The sequence below is a fragment of the Mastigoproctus giganteus genome, chromosome 6, assembly GCF_048544385.1.
Source record: "Mastigoproctus giganteus isolate SK-2022 chromosome 6, ASM4854438v1, whole genome shotgun sequence".
NCBI lineage: Eukaryota > Metazoa > Arthropoda > Arachnida > Uropygi > Thelyphonidae > Mastigoproctus > Mastigoproctus giganteus.
The window spans coordinates 196,448,624-196,469,892 of NC_143580.1; the positions used below are offsets into that span (position 1 = coordinate 196,448,624).

The 21,269-nt window shown below is 36.6% G+C and overlaps 1 protein-coding gene across 3 annotated transcripts in view; it reads right to left on the bottom strand.

Moving 5' to 3' along the window:
- LOC150084856 (muscle-specific protein 300 kDa-like) overlaps nt 1–21,269 on the bottom strand; it is a 1,257,473-nt gene that overhangs the window by 796,723 nt on the left and 439,481 nt on the right. For all 3 annotated transcript variants that reach the window (XM_090376651.1, XM_090376652.1, XM_090376650.1), the window contains 2 exons: nt 6,873–7,052; nt 3,205–3,363 (listed from right to left, as the gene is read on the bottom strand). In XM_090376651.1, the coding sequence (XP_090232777.1) occupies nt 3,205–3,363; nt 6,873–7,052 (339 nt within the window). The remainder of the gene's footprint in view (nt 1–3,204; nt 3,364–6,872; nt 7,053–21,269) is intronic.

Genomic DNA, 21,269 nt, shown 5'->3' on the forward strand with positions numbered 1-21,269 from the left:
CTGAATGTGCCATTAGCTCAAATGTTCCATTAGTTGGGGCGATTTTATTTCGACAGTTTATTGTATATTATATTTAATTATATTTTATATTATATTTAATTATATTATATAACATATAATATAAATATTATATAATTTTTAAATTTTTAATTATAGAACTGTCAGTGCAAATACACAATCCTTTGTTCGTAATAGTAAACTACAGTAGTAGTGTGAACGGCATCGATTTAATTGTATCTCATATTGTGATTGCCTTCACAATGAATTACCATGTATTGCAACTACATGGTACCTCACTAAATTAAAAACCCCTCACTATGGCTTCCAAAGTTAATAAGCTTCATACATAGAAGAAAAGAAGAACAACATTAAAGCTTAGTGACAAACTTGATATAATAAAGAAAATAATTAATGAATAAGTAACGCTTCACCAATGGAGAAGACTATTGTCACTTATTCTTAGTGGATACCACCACTCAGATAGTACCATTTCAAGGCTTGTTTGAATTTAATGTGAAAAAAAAAAAAAAAAAAAAAAAAAAAAACATTGGATTATAAAATTCAAACCTATATATATCATGGAAAATCTTAATTTCAGATTTTGAACAGAACTGTTCCAATAAAAATATGAAAGCTATATTTTTATCAAGAAAACTGAATTTTGTAATAAACGGAAAAAACTAGGTGGCTTTTTTTTTTTTCTTTTTTTATTAATATATCTAAAACCAATATTTTAGATGTATCTCATCTTCTCCAAACAAACTGCACAGAAGTGGTGGCTCTCCCCACCTTTTAAGAAACTTGTCAGATCCTAAATGCCATTTTTCCAACTGTAAAAACCTTTGCATGGAAGCAGACATATTCTGTTTCAAATCCCAGAGACATTCCCTAAAAGTCCCAAATCTTTTCTGTTTTTGAAGCTTCCAAGCCTCTGTAATTAAAAATATTGTAAACATTTTTTTCTTGCCTAAGAGATGATTGAATTGCAAGTGAATTACCTCCCAGCAAGAATTGTCTTATTCTCAAATACCTACAAATTCTCCTCCAAACTTTCTTTCATGGTGATAATCTGTTTCAATTTCAGTACAAAATTTGGATAATTTGTTACCTGTCTGACTAAATCTATATGTGATGTCATTCACTGGTATATTTCCATAACTTACTCTCCATGAAAAGTCAATAAGCGATGGGTAGTTTCTCTAATTTTTAGTTTTTAAAAAAATAACTCTGCATTATGTTTTCCTAAATTTGGTTTTTCTGGATTTTCTAAGTTAAACAGTGTCCAGTGGAGTCGTTTTAAGCTACCCTTAAAGGGATCTATATCTTTCTCCCTTACTGTGTGCACATATCCCAAATTTTTTTTATAATATATATAAATTGTTTCTGCTTTTGGCCCTAAATAATTGCTGCATTAATTAGGGCAGTATTAAACCCCATAAAATATTTTATCAGTGCCACTACTAAATGATTAGACAGCACCATATAAGATTGCACTATACAGGGGGTCTCAAAAATATTGGTACAAATGTTTAGGGGAAGTAGGTAACATCTAAAGGAATCTGAATCGCATAGCAACCCATAACCGGAAACGTCACGGGGAAAGTAGTAGCAGAGGCACAAGAAGCAGAAATGACACAAGACAGTAATTAGTGGCAAATATTTATTTGACATAATATTAACAATGGAGTACGAGAGGGATGCATTTCATGATGTTACAACAGATGCTCGAAGGTTCCACCATGAGACGTGATGCATGCGTGACACCGACGCAGTATGGATTGGTGGACATGGTCGAACACACCTGGAGTTTCTTTTACAGTAGCAGCAGCACAGACGAGTCTCGCCACGAGGTCCATTTCCGTCTCCACAGGCGATTCATACACGATAGATTTCAGAGCCCCCCCACAGAAAGAAATCAAGGCTCGATAAATCAGGTGAGCATGGGGGCCAGGCAACGGGTCCACCACGGCCAATCCATCGACGCCCAAAATGCCAGTTCAAATGGTCACGAACACACCTTCCATAATGGCCAGGCGCTCCGTCATGTTGAAAGCAAATGTTGTGTCTCATATTTGCCGGAACATTGTCAAGTAACCCTCGTAGAACTTGTTCAAGAAAGATCCGATATTTAGCGGAGTTCATGCGGGATGGTAACAGGTATGGGCCGACTAAGCAGTCACTGACCAACATGCCCACACATTTATTGCAAAGCAACCTTGTGCTGCATGGGGGCGCACACCGTGTGGGTTGTCGTGAGCCCATACATGAGCATTGTGCTGATTGAATAAGCCTTCCCAAGTGAAATAAGCCTCATCTGTGAACAAAACATAGGCTGGAAAATTCAAGTCTTGAATTTTCTTGATTTCTAGGAGAAACTACTGCGCAAAAGCCACACGTGCAGGATGACCTTGGGGGAGCAGTAACTGAACCATTTGGAGATGAAAGGGGTGTAAGGAATCGTTGTTCCAGACATGCTGTACACTGCAACGAGACACTCCTAAGGCAGAGGTAATGGCACGTGTGCTGGTAGTAGGATTATTCTGGATGGCATTTAACACACTTTCTTCCATGGCGGGAATTCGCGTCGAATGTGGTCTGCCCGCAGACCACATTCGACTCTAAATGACCCATAATCGCACAAATTTTGATGCACACACGCAAAGAAATGGTGGTCCGGTACATGTCTGTCTGGGAAGTGTTCTACATAAATTCGTTGAGCGGCTCGTCCATTGCCCTTGGCTAATCCATACACTAGGTGCATATCTGCCAGCTCACAGTTCGTATATCGATGCATGCTCTTCGTGCGGCGACTACTGCTTGAATGAGTAAACCAGAAATTTTCCCTCTCGTGAATTGATGAACAGCGCCGTCTACCGACTTACGGTGATGTTTCCGGTTATGGGTTCCTATGCGATTCACATTCCTTTAGATGTTACCTACCTCCCCTAAACATTTGTACCAATATTTTTGAGACACTCTGTATATAGATTGCACCATATACGTATATATCTAATTATAGCTACATTCAATTAATACAAACATACAGTATATATTATTAACACTAAATATTTCTCTGGTTGCCCAAGGAAATTAGTACACTTCCTTTTATTAAGTCTCCTAATTAATAAAATATAAGCAAAAAAATAAACTTCACTATTTTTACATAATTTACATATTTTTCTCATCTGATAATTTTGACTTTACCTTGGCTCCATCAAGTTTGCCTTTAGCTACATCCAAATTAAGGCATGTACTGTCAACCTCGGTAAGAAGTTGAGGCTCTAGTTCAACTAGTAGTTTATCACAACTGACTAAGGTATCCTCATATATTTTAAATTTTTTCAGGGCATCATCCAACTGGCACTGAAATAAAGTATAACTATTAATATAAAAGTAATGTTTAGATAAGTTAAACCACATATTTTAATGTATGTATCCTTTAGAGAAACAAAATAAAGCTTTACAAATAAGTTGAAAATTTTAAAACTAAAACCAAAAATATTCTTAAATATTTAATCATATTTTTTTTTTTTTAAGAGAAAACAGGCTAATAGTGAGTTTCCTGCTAGGAAACAGCTGGAAAAGTGAATTTCATCACGAAATCTTGAAAAGTCATAAAAATTAAAATTTGTACAGAAACTTTTAATTATTAATTTGTTCTGATTTTGAAGTGAAATTATAGTAAAAAAATGCAATCAGAATATCTTAAAAAATCATAAAAATTCATTCATAAATAGAAATCATTGTTATTTCTTTTGTTAATGTAATACTATCTTATAAATCTCTACTTCCGTAGCCGAGTGGGCAGGAGCGCGAGTGCAGTAGCACACGCTCTTTGAGTAGACCGGGGTTCAAGCCCCTGACTGCTGAATATGGTCGATCTGCCAACCCGCACTGGACCAGCGTGGCAGATTATGGTCCATTTCCCTCAGCATGAATTGTTGAGGAGGCTTCCATCCTGCAGTGGGTTGATAATGGCTGCACTTTACTTTTTTTTTTTTTTTTTTATCTTATAAATTATTTATGCATGATTCAATTTCATCAACTTTTTTGATCAGAATTCAAGAGAATTTTGACCTTTATCAGACAAATTATCTTTATTGCATATCAAAGTTAAAATTTACTATTACTAGTAAATATTGATAATTAAGAGATTTAAGTTCTAGGTTGACTAGGTAAAGAGCTCATAAAGTTATGAAACTAAAAGCATTTTAAAAAATATATCATTCGCTTTGTTTTTCTAAATGAACCACATTCATTCTGAAATTTCATGTTAACATGCTGACATGAAATATCAAAGGGAAACACAAAGGAAGTAATGAAATATAAAACTTAGAAAAAATTTACTTGAAATTCACTGAAGAAACATACAGTAAACTTTAAAATTTAGTGTTACCCTCTGACTAACTTTTGTACACATACACACACATTATTATTATTATTATTATTAGCCATATGATGCCTGCGGTTTATGCTGCACCAGCCAAAAAAATTTGAGTACCCTGAGAGAAATACTGAAAAAAAAAAAAAAAAAAAAAAAAAGAACAGAGAAATTTAAAAGTACAGAAACACCAGCACCAATGGTTGCAAAGCACAGCCAACCATATGTTGCCTAAACATATTGTAAGGAAAACTGCAAATGCAAATGCAAATTAAATTAGTAGATTGGTAGAGTGGATAAACCATGTGAGGTGTAAATACAATGAAAACCACTATATAGAAAAAATGAAACACGGGAGAACTAAATAAAGAATAAGCATAATACAGAAAAGATAAGTACCAGATAATTTTGAATACATAAAAGGTCAAAAGGGCTAATTTATAAACCAATTATGAATAAATTTAGTCTAGTACTTTAGTCTATTGATAATACCAAAATAGAATAACATGAAATATCACTATAATGATACTGAAAACCAAGCACAACAACTTGCCCAGTTTATGAAACAAAAATAAATTAAAACAGTGACCATGAGTCCCATCTTGTTGAAAGGCCATAAGACAACAATGGTCAGAGAATCATTGCATTTAAATTATTAAACAAATCAATGTATCAAATTGCAACTAACAACAAAAATAAACAAAAACAGAGTGACCACTGAGTACCATCTTGTTGGAAGGCTACAAAACAATGATGGTTACTGTCATTGCAATTCAAATGTTAAACAAATCAATGCTGACAAATTATTTGTCAGTTGTGGCTTAATGGTGTGATTTTTTAATGTTTGTAGTGATTAATTATTTATGCTATGACTATGTAATTTTATCTTTGATATTTGTATATTACTTCTGATCAAGAAAAAAAAAAAAAAAAAAAAAAAAATCAAAAATGAGTTGGTGACAACCATGTGACAAAAAGACAACTTTTTTTGAAAAAAAAAAAAAAAAAAAAAAAGATATTGATTTTCCAATAAATCTTTCTTCAATGGTGATGTAAAGTTGGCCTGTGTGTGTGTGTGCGTGTGTGCGCGTGTGTGTGTGTGTGTGTGTGTGTGTGTGTGTGTGTGCGTGCGAGTGTCCGTGCGTGCGAGTGCACGCACATGAATGTTTGTGTTGTTGTAAGTCATATGCGAAGGCTAGCTCTGCAGTTGTAAAGTGGATCTTTAGATGAATATCAACCAGTGAACACCAATTGACTAGTAAACGTCAATGTATTGAATGTATCGCTCCACAGAAACTTGGTTTGGGCCTGTCTAATACATCTTTGGAATTCTTGAGAGCAAGTTGGTTAGAGGGATCTGTTTATTCACAGATCCCTGTAATGAACTAATGAGTATTTTAATTTACCTGCACAAGCATTATATTCTTCAATAACTATATCAAAAATATAAAGAGATCAGCATTATCACTCTCACATAGGATGGTTATAGGTACAGTGATATGCAAGAAAGGGTACAAAAGCAATTTTGCCTTTACCAGATTACCAACTGGAATTGAAATGAAAGATATCGATAAAATAACAATATACACTAATACAATGACATTATTATTCTAATGTGATGTATTTTATTTTATGAAATATGAGTTATTCAAATGAGATTTTGACTGTTTAAATCTAAATTATGCACCACCATGGGTGTAAATTTAGGGTTATTATTCACTGAACATATGCCATGTTAGGTGTTCTGGATACATGGGGAGAGATACACAGCACTAAAACCAATGTGGTGCTCATAGTGCTGGGTGCATCCAAGCTAGCATAATGCAGTGCTATTCAGTTAATTATCAGAGGGAATTTCTCTAGCAGAAATTTACTAGAAAAGGTGTAAGGTGACAACTCCATGTCATGTCCATGCATACAGGAATGGGAAAATTGTTGCTATGAAGGGGAAAAAAAATTACAGATAACCATCGCTCAGAACAAGTTCCATGAGCTTGTTCTTAGTGAGAATGTTTTGAAAGTTAACAAGCTCAGAGAGTTTTTGCAGAATAAAATTTCAGAAGATATATGAGAAAATATCATGTGGCCAGTGAGCTTGGTATCAGTCGTGGATCTACCTATACCATCATCCATGATTTTTATGTTTCTGAAGACAGAAAAAATGAACTAGCAGGACATAAATTCCATATGGACAATGATGTGAAGGAAGTCGTCAAACAATAGTGCCAACAGTAGCAATGACTTTTATGAGCAAAGTATAAAAAAGGTGGTGTACATACAGAATAACATGTGCCTAAATTTCAGTGGAGATTTTTTAAAAAGAATTCTCATTTTCATTTGACTCACCCTTGTAAACTAATGATGTTCATATAGGATTTTTATTGAGGATTAAAAAAATCTGTTAATCTGAAAAATTACATTAAACCAATGCATGTTATAATGAAATTTCATTACATAAAATTCATGCAGTATAAACTAGGAGATGCTTCACCTGAATATTTTCCGCAGTAAGTAATAGAGAGTTATAGCTGTCTTGGATGTTAACAAGTTGCTGTTTTATCTGTTCCTCAATGGTTGGTACCTGTTCTTTGTAAACATTTATGATAGCATAGCCTTTGTTCTTTACATCATCAATTACAGTTTGATATTGCCGAATTTCACGAAGCAAGGCCTAGAATAACAGATAAAGATTTGTAAGAAAATATATCACAAAACCATTTTTTTTTTTAAAATTAAACATATAAAGGAAACTCCACAACTGACAACATCAGTTGTGACATCATTATACCATGTATTAGAGCAACAACATTAGCTTTGAGAGTCATGCCAAAGTCCTTATACAACTGGCTTTTAATAATTTTTTAACTGATTGATTTCACATGCAACTTAATGGCCGCTTCCGTAGCCAGGTGGGCAGGAGCAGCAGTGCATAGCACACGCTTCTTGATTAGACCGGGGTTCAATCCCGTGACCACCAAATATGAAGGATGTGGACAGGTCAGGGAATGACCACCGCATATCCCTGGAGCAATACGGCCTTAGTTGCTAATGCTCCAAAAAAAAAAAAAAAAAAAAAAAAAAAAAAATGCAACTTAATTTCACAAGGAAAAGAAACAATAAAATATGTATGCAAGTAATAAACTTAATAACTCCAAATCCAAAAATAAAGTAATATAACCCATTATACATCACTGTTTTTTTTTTTTTTTTTTTTTTATTATAATTTTGATCACATTTTTCCCTTGAGTTCTACTCACCATATCTCTTGAATATCACTTAAAAAAATTATACACTTGTGGTATTAAGATTTAAGATGCCCATAACTACAAACAATAAATAACTCATTCATAATTTAATACACAATTAATTTAACTATTTGCTATTAAATAATTTATCCATGCAGTAAACATGTAAAGTGCACTATTGATCCCAATGCAACTTGTGTCAAGTTGAATTTATGGAAGTCGAGTATTCCTTCAGCAGTGTTTTGACTTTCTATCTGCATATTAGAATTGCAGAGAAGAGATCAAAAACATATCTCTCTGTGTTAACATACAAAATGCAAAGCAAGACTGCTCGTGTACATGATTTTTTGAAGCGATGTTTATGGTATTCTTATAGTTTTGGTTTCAAAACTATAAGTGAATACCATAGTCACTTAAATTTGCTTCACTAAATTTGTTAGAAGCACGATATTACTTACCATACATCTAACATATTACAGGCACTTCCTGACTTATGTAATACTCGACTTCCATAAATTCAACTTTACACAAGTTTTTGCTGGCTGATGCACACTTAAAAAAATCATGGAAACATATTTTGCATTCCGTAGGAATAAATGAAAGTAAGAACGGCTTCCGTAGCCGAGTGGGCAGGAGCGGGAGTGCAGTAGTACACGCTCTTTGAGTAGACCGGGGTTCAAGCCCCTGACTGCTGAATACGGTCGATCTGCCAACCCGCACTGGACCAGCGTGGCAGATTATGGTCCATTTCCCTCAGCATGAATTGTTGAGGAGGCTTCCACCCTGCAGTGGGTTGATAATGGCTGCACTTTACTTTTACTGTGAAAAGATAGCAATGTGAACCCAATAACACATTGTTTTTTATTTTTGCAATTCATTCCAAGACCTTGGAAGTTGAAATTTTCACTATATAACTAAACTGTTTATCTCTCTAAAAGGTCATTTTTATAATTGAGCACTACCCTCTCATCGTTATAATTTTTTTTTTCTGTTTATACTTAGGCACGACAACCAAGTCAGTAGAGTTTACAATAAATCGTCAATACAAATATTTATCGTATTTAGTAGTCACGGACTTGAACCCGGTCCACTCAAGGAATGCGTGCTATGCACTCTCGCTCTTGACCACTGGGCTATGTCATCATATGTTCCATTATAAGAATCAATTTTGAATGGCTTTGTTGATATTTTTCTAAAGAATATTTCTGGAAGTCACGACCATAAAATAATAAAAACAATTTGCACTTTCCAGTTTATTGGGCTTTTCTGTTAGTACAATCTATTATAAATGGGTAGTAAACTCGATCTTACTGCAGTTGCGATAATCTCGATAACTGGAATTGTGTGGGTTTTTACATTATTATGGTGAAATGTGTTCCCCTTCACTGAAATCTCCAGTCATATAAAAAACATAAATAAATTTTCAGAATCTTCTCTTCATTCCTATTTACTTATTACAATGATGAAGGGAAAGCGGCCAACAGAAAGCGCAAGTGGTGGCAGTGCTAGGAAACGAAACAAATTTGATTTAGAAATGAAGATGAAAATGATTAAGAAGTACGAAGCAGGACAAAGTTTGTCATCTATTGCACGGGAATTAGGTCTCGCTGCTTCAACAATGAATACTAATTTAAAGACCAGTGCATGTATAAAAGAACATTTTAAAGGATCAGTGCTTTAAGATCAACAGTGATTACAAAACAGTGTCCAGGTGCTATGTCGAAGATGGAAAAGCTATTAATAATATGGATGGAAAATCAGATATTCAGAAGTGAGCGCCCCTGAGTCTAATGACCATTCAGGCAAAAGTAACAAGTATTTATGAAGATATTAAGGATAAGTACGGCAAACCCCAAGCCAAGTTCATAGCAAGCAATGGTTGGTTTAATAGGTTCAAGCATCATGCTGGTTTCCACAATATTAAAGTATGCAGTGAAGCCACCAATTCTGATTTTGCAGTAGCAGAGAAATTTTGTGATATGTTGGAAAAAACCCCTTCTAAATTTCCACAGCCCTCAAACTCTGTAGCGCCGTACTTATCAGCTGGAGATGTTGAGTCTGGCACTGATGCTTGAAAGGTAAAACTTGCTGACATTATGCCTGTCCCCTCCTTTTTTTTTGTAATTTTATAATTTTGAAATTTTTGCAATTGCACACTTTTGTAATTTTTCATACGCATGAGATAAAAAAATTGAACAAATAATTCTGTTTACATGTTCATCAAACATTCTTTTTTGCTTCAATCAAATTCAGCAAGCATAGTTACAAGTGCTGCATAAGCCTTTAGAGAAATTCTGACTTACATAAAATTCCACTTACGCAGCGTTCCACGGAACGCAACCCTTACATAATTTTACAAAATATATTAGAGCAGCACAATTCAGGACCTAACCATGATAATGACAAAGCACCCTCTTTTTATAATGCAACAAACTCTTTTAAAGTTTGCCATGCTAATTAAAACTCTGAATTTTATGATCCCTTTTAGGGATTAAGAGTGCATTTCATTATAAAGCTTTTATTTTTCCTGACATACTAACAGTGTAAGCTTTAAAATGAGTGGTTACACATATCTGTAGCTGCTTCCATTCACTCACATTTTTGATAAATAGAAAATGGCTTACAGAATTGTATATACCTATATGAATAACTTATTTAGTAACAGCACTCCTGTTATCGTATCCAAAAAATTATTATCTGATTAATAATTTCATAATACAGGCACTTCTTGACTTATTATTATTATTATTATTAGCCATATGGTACAAGGAAGCCCGAGGTTCATGCTGTGCCAGCCAAAAAAAATTCCCGAGTTACCTTGAGAGAGAGAGAGAGAGAGAGAGAGAGAGAGAGAGAGAGAGAGAGAGAGAGAGAGAGAGAGAGATTTTGCCAAGCCCATACTCACATCTGGTGAGTATGGGCTTGGCAAACCCAGGGTCCTGAGCTGGATATCATCGTTCTTCTCTTTCTTGGTGATATCTTTCTACTTCTCTCTCTCTCTCTCTATCAGGGTAACTCGGGAATTTTTTTTTTTTTTTTGGCTGGTGCAGCATAAGCCTCAGGTTTCCTTGTGGATGATAATAATAATAATAATAATAACCCAGAGTAGATAAAGTGGAAAGAGACGAAGTCATGATATCCAGAATAGAAGACGAGTGGAAGAAGGCCCCAACATTATTTGAAGGAATGGACCCCACAAGAACCCACGTGATACCTAAGCAGAGGCCAAATGGAATCCTGTGAAGAGTAACAGAACACCTCAATCGGCAAATAATACCACATTACTTTGACAACAATGATGCAACACTGGAGGCTATTCACACAGCGATGTACTGTGCTGCCATAGCAGCCACTAGGATTAATGGAACAGGAACGAGAGACCAGCAGCAGAAGAACCGCTAACAAAAGGAAACGCCAGCTTGGGAAAGAAGACTTCAGCAGAAGATAGAAGAATTAAGAGTCAAGATAGGTCAGTTGACCCAGTACCAACAGGATAATAGAAGTAAGAAATTGATTGGAAAAGGAAAGAGAATCCTCAAGAGAGACAGCATCCACACCAAACATGAGACCAGAAATCAGAGAATAAGAGAATACGTGGACACACTGAAGCAGAACCTCGCCACTCTCAGCAAGAGACTACGCTGATACAAAGACAGCTCCTAGAGGAAAATAAACAACTGAATCTTTGATGAGGACCAAAGAGCCTTCTATAGGAAACTGGGAGAAGATGAGAAAGCAGGAAACGGACCACTCGAGAAGAAGATGATCGAGGAGTTCTGGGGAAATATCTGGAGCAGTGAAGTAGGACATAACAGCCGAGCCCCATGGATAGAAGTAGAACGGAAGAAAACCAAGGACGTACAAGAGATGAGAGAGTGGGAGATTCAAGAAGAAGTAAAACAGTCGATCAAAAACACCCACAACTGGCAAACCCCAGGAATTGATAACATCCACAACTACTGGTACAAGAAGCTCACTTGCACATACAAGCACCTAGCAGAGCAGTTCACTTGAATGATAAGGCAGAGACAATCCCGAAGTTTTTCACCAAAGGAGTCACATATCTGAAGTCTAATGATGAAGATACAAGAAAGCTTGCGTAATACAGGCCAATAACTTGCCTCCCAATGATGTACAAGATACTGACGAGCTGCATAACCAAAAAGATATCAGACCACTTAGAGAGTCAGAACATAATGGCTGAACAGCAGAAAGGATGCAAGGAGAAATTAACCATAGATGCCACAGTTATGGAGCAAGCCTACAAGAAGTACTGCAACCTATACACAGCCTACATTGATTACCACAAGGCCTTTGACTCTGTACCTCATAGCTGGCTAATAGAGACCCTGAAAATCTACAAGGTCAATTCGATAGTGACAAACTTCCTAGGAGCAACAATGGTGAAATGGAGTAACACCATTAAGGTCGAGAACATCACAACCAGACTAATCCCCATCAGAAGAGGAATAGTTCAGGGAAATGCTCTGAGCCCACTGTGGTTCTGGCTAGCACTCAACCTGATATCCACCATGCTTAAAAAGCAGAAAGTATGGATATAACCTCAAAGAAGGAAGAAATAACCTGTACACCCTCACCCACCTGATGTACATGGATGACATCAAGCTCTATGCGGCAATCCAGCAACTACTCCAGATCACCAAAGAATTCGGCAAGGATATCAGGATGGAATTTGGTCTAGACAAATGTAAAACCCACGCACTGCACCAGGGAAAATTAGTCGGCCAAAACTACCAGCTGCTGACTGGTAAAGAGATCAAAGCTATGACAGAAGGAGAGACCTACAAATACCTAGAGATGATGAAGGCTCAGCAGTTAGAGCACAAGGAAATCAAGAAGTGACTTACAGAAAAATATCACGAGAGACTCAGAAGTCTGCTGAAAGCAAAATTGAATGGAGGGAACACAGTTAAAGCCATAAACATCTATGCAGCTCAATTACTAACATACTCCTTTGGGGTCACAGATTGGACTAACACCGAGCTAGAGTATATCATACGAAAGACAAAGATGACGTAGAGCCACCAAGTGTTTAAGTTTAAGCCACCAATTGTTAAAATCTCTCCACTACCCAGTCAGCAGTGGAGAGACTTTAAAAATAGCTTGAAAAGAGGGAGGAAGGGGCCTGATAGAGCAACAGAAAACAGCGATAGTTAACCTGAAGGATTACTTCGAGAATAACAAACACCACTCCACCAGGCCATAAGGAAGATAGATAAGTGGTATACCCCCACTCAACCTAAGCGAGCAGTCCCCTCCTGCCCAGACAGCACAAGAAATAAAGCTAGAAAGATGGGCAAAGAAGACACTACATGGCAGACACCACAATGACCTCCATCAAGATCACATCGATAATATTGCTTCCAATGCATGGCTCACAAGCGAGATGCTCTTCCCCGAGACTGAAGGATTCATGCTGCCCATCCAAGACCGGGTAATCAACACCAGAAACTATAGAAAATACATCGTAAAAGAGCCTGGAATGTCAGATGACACATGTCGATGATGCCACCTGGCCTCAGATATGATACAGAACACAACAGGGGTGATGCAAGGTGATCACCCAGGCTGAGTACATTCATACACACGACCACGTAGCCAGGATAATACACCAGAAGCTATGCTATCAAGGAAATACCTGTTGACCAAAGAAAGTGCACCATACTACAAGTACGGACCTCAGGCAGTACTATAGACCCCAACCCACAAGCTGTACTGGAAATGCGCCATAATAATGGATAAGACCATCCCCCCCCCCAACAGACCGGACATAACCCTTGTGGAAAAGATGGAAAAGACTACCTATCTGATTGACATAGCAGTGCCAACACTAGCAATGTCCAGAAAACCCATGAGGAAAAAATTAGGAAGTACACGAACCTGAGTCATGAGGTCAAGGAGATGTGGCATATGCAAGAAGTAATGACTATCCCAATCATCTTGTTGACCACCGGTATGGTGACAAAGATCCTATATAGCAGCTTAGCAGCAATAGGTCTCCCAGAGAACACCTATAAGGAACTCTAGAAAGTCGCAATCCTGAACACCTGTAGAATAGTCAGAGAGTTCCTCGACCAACAGTAACACTAGACATTACAATCACCCTGTGTACTTGGTAGCAGTATCCGTCACGGAGTGGAATCCGCCAATCAGGGTGAAATAATATAAGAGCAACAACAATAATAATAAGTCGAGGAGTGCCTGTATTATGAAATTATTAGGCAGATAATAATTTTTTGGATATGATACCAGGAGTGCTGTTAATAAATAAGTATTCCTATATCTGTATATACAATTCTGTAAGCAATTTTCTGTTTATCAAAATTGTGAGTGAATGGAAGCAGCTACAGATATGTGTGACAACTCATTTTAAAGCTTAAGCTGTTAATATGTCAGGAAAAATAAAATTTTTGTAATGAAATGCACCCTTAACCCCTAAACGGGATCATAAAATTCAGAGTTTCAATTAGCATGGCATGTTCTTTAAAAGAGTTTGTTGTATTATAAAAAGAGGGTGCTTGTCATTATCATGGTTAGGTCATGAATTGTGCTGCTCTAATATATTTTGCAAAATTAATTAAATCGTAATAGAAATAAGTTAGGTAAAAGAAATAGGAATATTTCGCGGAGAAACTGGTAAATATATAGCAGATACATACAGTGGATTCTGGTTATTTGGGCCACCAGTTAATCGGGCAGCCATTTATTTGGGACATATCTTAAAAAACAGAACCCAATCAAGAAAATAGCCAGGGTATACTTCGCTTAATTGGGACAACATGCCGTTTAATCAGGGCAGGAGACCGCAGCACTGGAGATTACCCTATGATTTCCTCCGACCGTTAAGTCGGATTTCTGGAGGTCACAACCATAAAATAATAAAAACAATTAGCAGTCACCTGTTTATTGGGCTTTTCTGTTAGTGCAATCTATCATAAACGGATAGTAAACTCGATGTTATTGAATTTGGGATAATACTGACTGCTGGAATTCTGTGGGTTATTATGTTATTAAACACTTTTTGACACTGTTGTGCAGTAGTCTTCCATGCATGACAGTGTCAAAAGCTTTCCTGAAATCCAAGTATATGATATCAAAATTATTTTTTTCATCCAGTTCCTTTGTAACCACATCATAATATCCTATCAAATTTGTCAGACAAGACTTTCCCTTAACAAACCCATGCTGTGTCTGAATTATTGCTGCAGTCTTAATAGGTATGAAACTTTTAGTAGCTTCCATGATTAATTGAAATGTGTTTACACTTCCATGGAATCTTCAATCATATAAAAAAATTAATTTTCAGAATCTTCTCTTCATCCCTATTTTTAAAGCTTCATAACTTGTTACTCCGTTCTCACTTGCACATATCGTGTTACTTGCAATTTGTGTGTGCCATGTTCTTTGTTATTGATTGCTTATCTTTTTACTGTTTTAAAAATTAACCACCACCACAAATGTCAGTGAACAGAAATGTCAACTAATTAGTATGTACATATCACATACTAACTAGTTGACATTTCATAGTATGTACATATTACAGTACGTATTAATTATACCGATTATCACGTATATTCTTCTGATTTTGAAGCATTTAATTTTTTTAATTGGTAAGGTAATAAAGGGTAAATTTGTGCTTACTATATCTTTACTTTTATAGCCTGTGGATAATATTCCTCCTATTTTCGCTAATTAGAATCGCTGTTTAATAAAATTAAAATTCAATTCACAAACGTGATCACAATGACGGGGTGCTTACTACACATCATATAGTACTTTACTATGATCACTCTATCGTAACGTGATTTGATTGTACAGTGAACCAATTGTAAAGCGGGGGGTCCATTGTATTTTTACCTCTTTTTTACGTGAAACTTCAGATAATTGGGGCAGGCAGCTGCTTAATCGGGCCAAAATACACTAGCCCCGATGTGTCCCAAATAACTGGAATCGACTGTATTAAGTTAGGTTGCATCAGTTTAAACATTTTCAGAGCATAACTAACACTATGGCTAACTATGCTTAACCTATATATTTTAAAAAAGTCTGAGCGTGTTTCTACTGTTTTTTTTTTTTTTTTTTTTTTTTTTTTTTTTTTGAAGGTTGGTAGAAGCCAATCTCCAATTGAGAATAAGATTTCTTAATACCCAGTATTTCATTTTTTACTGTTTTTTAGGCCAAACAATCTTAGCTTAGTAGCCTTTAACAATGGCTTTCAGTGGATGAGAAAGGAGGGAACTGTGGCACTAACTCTAAAAATTGGTTATAAAATTGAACTACAAAGGATAATTTAATGTGCTTTAGGTTGCACATGCTGTGCCACCGTTTTCTCTGCCTACAGTCATATTGTAGCAATCACACCCACTGTGTCCATACTACACACTTACCTTTCACCTGCAAAAGAAAACAGTTTCCTATTTGTCTTGCTTTTACCATTACTTTCAACAAGCCCCAAGGGCAAAAATTTGAAAAGTTGGGAATTTATCTGTCCCAATGCATATTTAGTCATGGCCAGCTCTAGGTCACCTTCAGCAGATGTCAAAATTAAGATAGACCCCCCCTACAAAATTCTTCTGACATCCTTTTAATGGAAAACCACAAGAAGAATTGAGTGGAGTGTACTGTGAATAGTAGGAGGTTGTTTACTAAGATTGTCAATACAAGAGCTAGAAGAAAGTCAATGGAACCAACAGGTTTTAATAGACTATAGTGAGAGTATAGATGGGTAAAACTAATAGCTTTTGCAAGAGACCAGTATGCTCAACTACTATTTACTCAAGAAGCAAGTGTTCTACTTTTAGCCTGTTCAAAATTTAGCTTGGATTGATTAATAATGGGGTTACAACTGTTGTGAGCTGTAGTGTAGAGAACTTATCTTGAAAAGCTTTAGCACATTTATTGAAAAACCAAGGTTTACATAAAGGACGAGATTTTAAGGTGGATTGTGGAATAAAGGATTTCATCTCTACAAGAATGATTTTACTGACATGAACAAATATTGACATCAGAAAGTTTACAACGATAATCCAACCAAAGGAAAAGAAGAAATCTTACATATTATCCCATTTTGTATTTGTGTAATGCAAAAAACAATGTGAGCATGAGAATGGCTGTGGAAAAAACCTGTAGTTTGTAGTTCACTGAGTTTTGTTTCATAAAAAGAAAACTACTGGGATCACAGAAATATTTTTAGCTGGGATGTGTGGGAAGACTTTGTATTTTAGCTGCATATATACACAAGAGGGTTTGTATCCTGAGAAATAGTGGGGGTTCATTTGCTTCTATATACAGACTTTGAACTGGAGATGTTAGAAAAGCTCTGATGGCTGTCCAAAGTCCACTCTTCTGGACAGTATTGAGATGCTGCAATACACTCTTCCTGGCTGAGGAATACAATGGAGAACTATAACTATGATCTGATTAATGCTCTTATATATGTAGTAGAGATTCTCTGCCTGCACCCCAAGATGTAGCTGATACTGAATTTTTTTTTTTTTCCTCACCTTTTTCCCACTATTATATGAGGTCAGCATTTTCACTGTTCTGGCATGAATATTTTACGGCTGACTGCCCTTCCTGATGCCACCCCTCACCCTTTATCGGGCTGGGGATGTGTGGTGGTTATTCCCCGACCTTCTGTATCCTCCTCCATATTTGGTGGTCACGGGCTCAAACCCCGGTCTAATCAAGAAGCATGTGCTACGCACTGCTGCTCCTGCCCACCTGGCTATGGAGGCACCCATAAATGATACTGATTGGAGGATGTTTAGTTTTTTGCAAACAGTTAGCATGAAGCCTTGTTAAATGTGCCTGAAAGTTAAGTTTATTGTCCATTATTAATCCCAAAAAATTAATAGTACAGTGGATTCCGGTTATTTGGGCCACCGGTTAATCGGGGCAGCCGTTTATTTGGGGCAAATCTTAAAAAACAAAAACCAATCGAGAAAATAGCCAGGGTTTACTTCGCTTAATTGGGACAAAATGCCGTTTAATCGGGGCAGGAGACCTCAGCACTGGAGATTACTCTACGATTGTCTCCGACCGTACCACGTAGTTCGGTCGGATTTTTGGAGGTCACAACCATAAAACAATAATTATTGTTTTATGGTTGTGACCATAAATTATTGGATTTGAGATAATAAATTGAATTTGAGATAATACCGGCAGCTGGAATTCTGTGGGTTATTATGGTAAAATGTGTTTACACTTCCATGGAATCTTCAATCATATAAAAAAAATAATTTTCAGAATCTTCTCTTCATTCCTATTTTTAAAGCTTCCTAATTTGTTACTCCGTTCTCACTTGCGCGTGTTGTGTTACGTGCAATTTGTGTGTGCCCTCTTCTTTGTTATTGATTGCTTATCTTTTTACTGTTTTAAATTTCAGCCCCCACCAACAAATGTCAGTGAACAGAAATGTCAACTAGTTTAGTTAGTATGTACATATTACAGTACGTATTAATTATCCCGATTATCACGTATATTCTTCCGATTTTCACGTATCATTTAATTTTTTAATTGGTAAGGTAATAAAGGGTAAATTTGTGCTTAATATATCTTTACTTTTATAGCCTGTGGATAATATTCCTCCTATTTTCGCTAATTAGAATCGCTGTTTAATAGAATTAAAATTCAATTCACAAACGTGATCATAATGACCGGCGCTTATTGCACATCGTATAGTGAACGGTACTTTACTATTTTGAGTTCGTCGTAACGTGATTTGATTGTACAGTGAACTAATTGTAAAGGAGAGGGGGGGGGGGGTAAATTGTATTTTTAACTATTTACGTGAAACTTCGGATAATTGGGGCAGCCGCTTAATCAGGCCAAAATGCACTAGTCCCAATGTGTCCCAAATAACCGGAATCGACTGTATTTGAAACTGAAATAATATCATTTTTTGTCTGCAATACAGGGTTAGGGTGTAGTGCATGTCTTTTGCAGAAATGAATGGCAAAGGGTTTTTGGTCAGAATTTGATAAGCATTTTGTAATGTCCTGCCTTCCAACTCATTTATTGTTAGCTGCAGTTGGCACTCTATGGTATTCATATTCTGAGAACAGCAAGATATCATAAGGTCATCTGCACACATGTTGTTGTTATTTGTTGTTATTTGGTTTTTAGGAGCATTAGCAACTAAGGCCATATTGCTCCGGGATATGCGGTGGTCATTCCCTGACCTTTCCGCATCCTCCGTATTTGGTGGTGACGGGCTCGAACCCCGGTCCAATCAAGAAGCGCGCGCCACGCACCGCTGCTCCTCCCCACCCGGCTACGGAGGCGCCCTGCACACATGTATGCCTCCACCATATTTGGGATGTCATATACCATAGTATTTATTCTGAGGACAAATGTCACACCAAGGCTAGGCCCTTGTGATACACCTTGCTCCTGAATGTGCAGAGAGGAAACTAAGCCCTTGTAACAAACCTGAAAAGTTTTATAATGGAGGAAGTCTGGGGCAAGTACCCTCTAAAGCCTATACCGACCACAAAAAAAAAAAAAATAAATAAATAATAAATCATAGTTACATGTATCACAAAAATAGTAAAAAATCCATTATTTAAACAATATAACAATTGATTAATTTTAAACTAAACTAATTATAACATTATGTATGTCATAGTACACTGCAAAAATTCAAAATGAAAGTTTATGCAATCTTCAGAATCAGTCACGTTGGGATAATTAATTATAAGTACCTCCCTAATCGACACGCCCTACACTCACTCTCCTAAAACATGCTATGCTACTTAAGTTAAAAATAAATTTTATATGTACAGTATTGCCTGGCGATATTTGTAGGCAATAAATTGTTTATGCGATAAACTGATGTGGCGGTAAACTGCTAGCGATTAATTGCTGGCGTTAAATTGCGAGCAATAAAATTTCTTAGACTCCTCTGTCACATACACTCAGTCGCTTTCAAGCATCTGTTGCGTGTGGTGTATTAATTCAAATTCTATTGAAATACTGTACCCATAAAATGTTTAGTAAAAGGAAAATGCCTTCATCTACATATACGCCAGCTAAGAAGTTAAGGAAAACTATTGATTTAGAGTGTAAAATGAAAGTTATCCAGCAGTATGAAGGTTGAAAGAAAGTGAATACGATAGCCCGTGACTTGAAGTTATCACATTCCACGGTATTGACGATACTTAAGGACAAAGACAGAATTCGGGAAGCTGTGAAAGGTTCTGCACCTATTAAGTCTACAATTTTAACCAAACAACGACAGGATGGAAGATTTAATACAAAAAAATACACCCATGAGCCTTCACACAGTGCAAGCGAAGGCTAGAAGTTTGTTTCAGAGTTTAAAATCACGCACCGGAGACGATTACGCACAATTTAGGCTAGTACTGGGTGGTTTAAGCGTTTTAAAAAAATTTTTGCTTTGCATAATGTACATGTTACAGGAGAAGCAGGAAGTGCAGATGAAGATGGAGCCAAAAAATTCGTTGATAGTTTCGACTCTTTAATCAAAGAAGAAGGTTATCTACTGGAACAAATATTCAACGTAGATGAAACCGGCTTGTAATGGAAACGCATGCCTAATCGTACGTACATACACCAAGAAGCAAAAAGGATGCCAGGATTCAAAGCTTTTAAGGATCGATTAACTTTGTTGCTTGGTGGGAATGCCGCGGGTTTTAAGCTGAAGCCTTTTCTCATTTATCATTCAGAAAACCCTCGTGCATTTAAGCACATCAACAAGCACACACTGCCCATTTACTACCGTTCAAACCGTAAATCTTGGATGACTCAAGCACTGTTCGAAGACTGGTTCATGAACTGCTTCATTCCCCAAGCTCGTGAATATTGTGCGGAGAAAGGTATCCCTTTCAAGATTTTATTGGTTATAGACAATGCTCCTGGCCACCCCCCTCATCTGGATGACCTTCATCATGATGTTAGAGTGGTTTTTATGCCACCTAACACAACCGCTCTTATTCAACCCATGGATTAGGGTGCTATTTCAGCATTCAAGGCTCACTATCTCAGAACGACATTCGCACAAGCCATCGATGCGATAGATTCTGATGGTGATTTATCTTTGCGAGACTTTTGGAAGCAGTACAACATTCTTCAGTGTGTCAAGAATATTTCGACCGCATGGGAATGTGTATCAAAGAATTGTATGTCGGGAATTTGGAAAAAGTGTCTAAAATGTTATGCGAATACTACATTTGAAGGATCTGAAAAAGGAGAGGAGCTGGAAGTGATTACAGAAAAAATAGTTGAACTTGCAAAAAATCTTAAATTAGAATGTGAAATAGAAGATGTAGAGGAGTTGCTAGCCTGTGAGACAAAAGAACTTTCGGATGAAGAGTTGATTGAATTGGAAGCACAGAGAGTGGCACAAGAAAAAGCGAGGGAGGAAGAAGAGAAGCTAGAAAAGAAATTCACTGCAAAGGGTTTATCAGATTCTTTTTCGCAACTAAATAAAGCTCTCGCCAGTTTCGAAGCAATGGACGCTAATGTCGAACGATTTACAAAGGTTGAACGTATCATTCAAGACGCTGTGCGTTGCTATCATGAGATATATGAAGAAAAAAGAAACAAACTGTTCAAACAAAGCTCAGCATGTTCCTCATCAACATCTCCTACCTCAACTC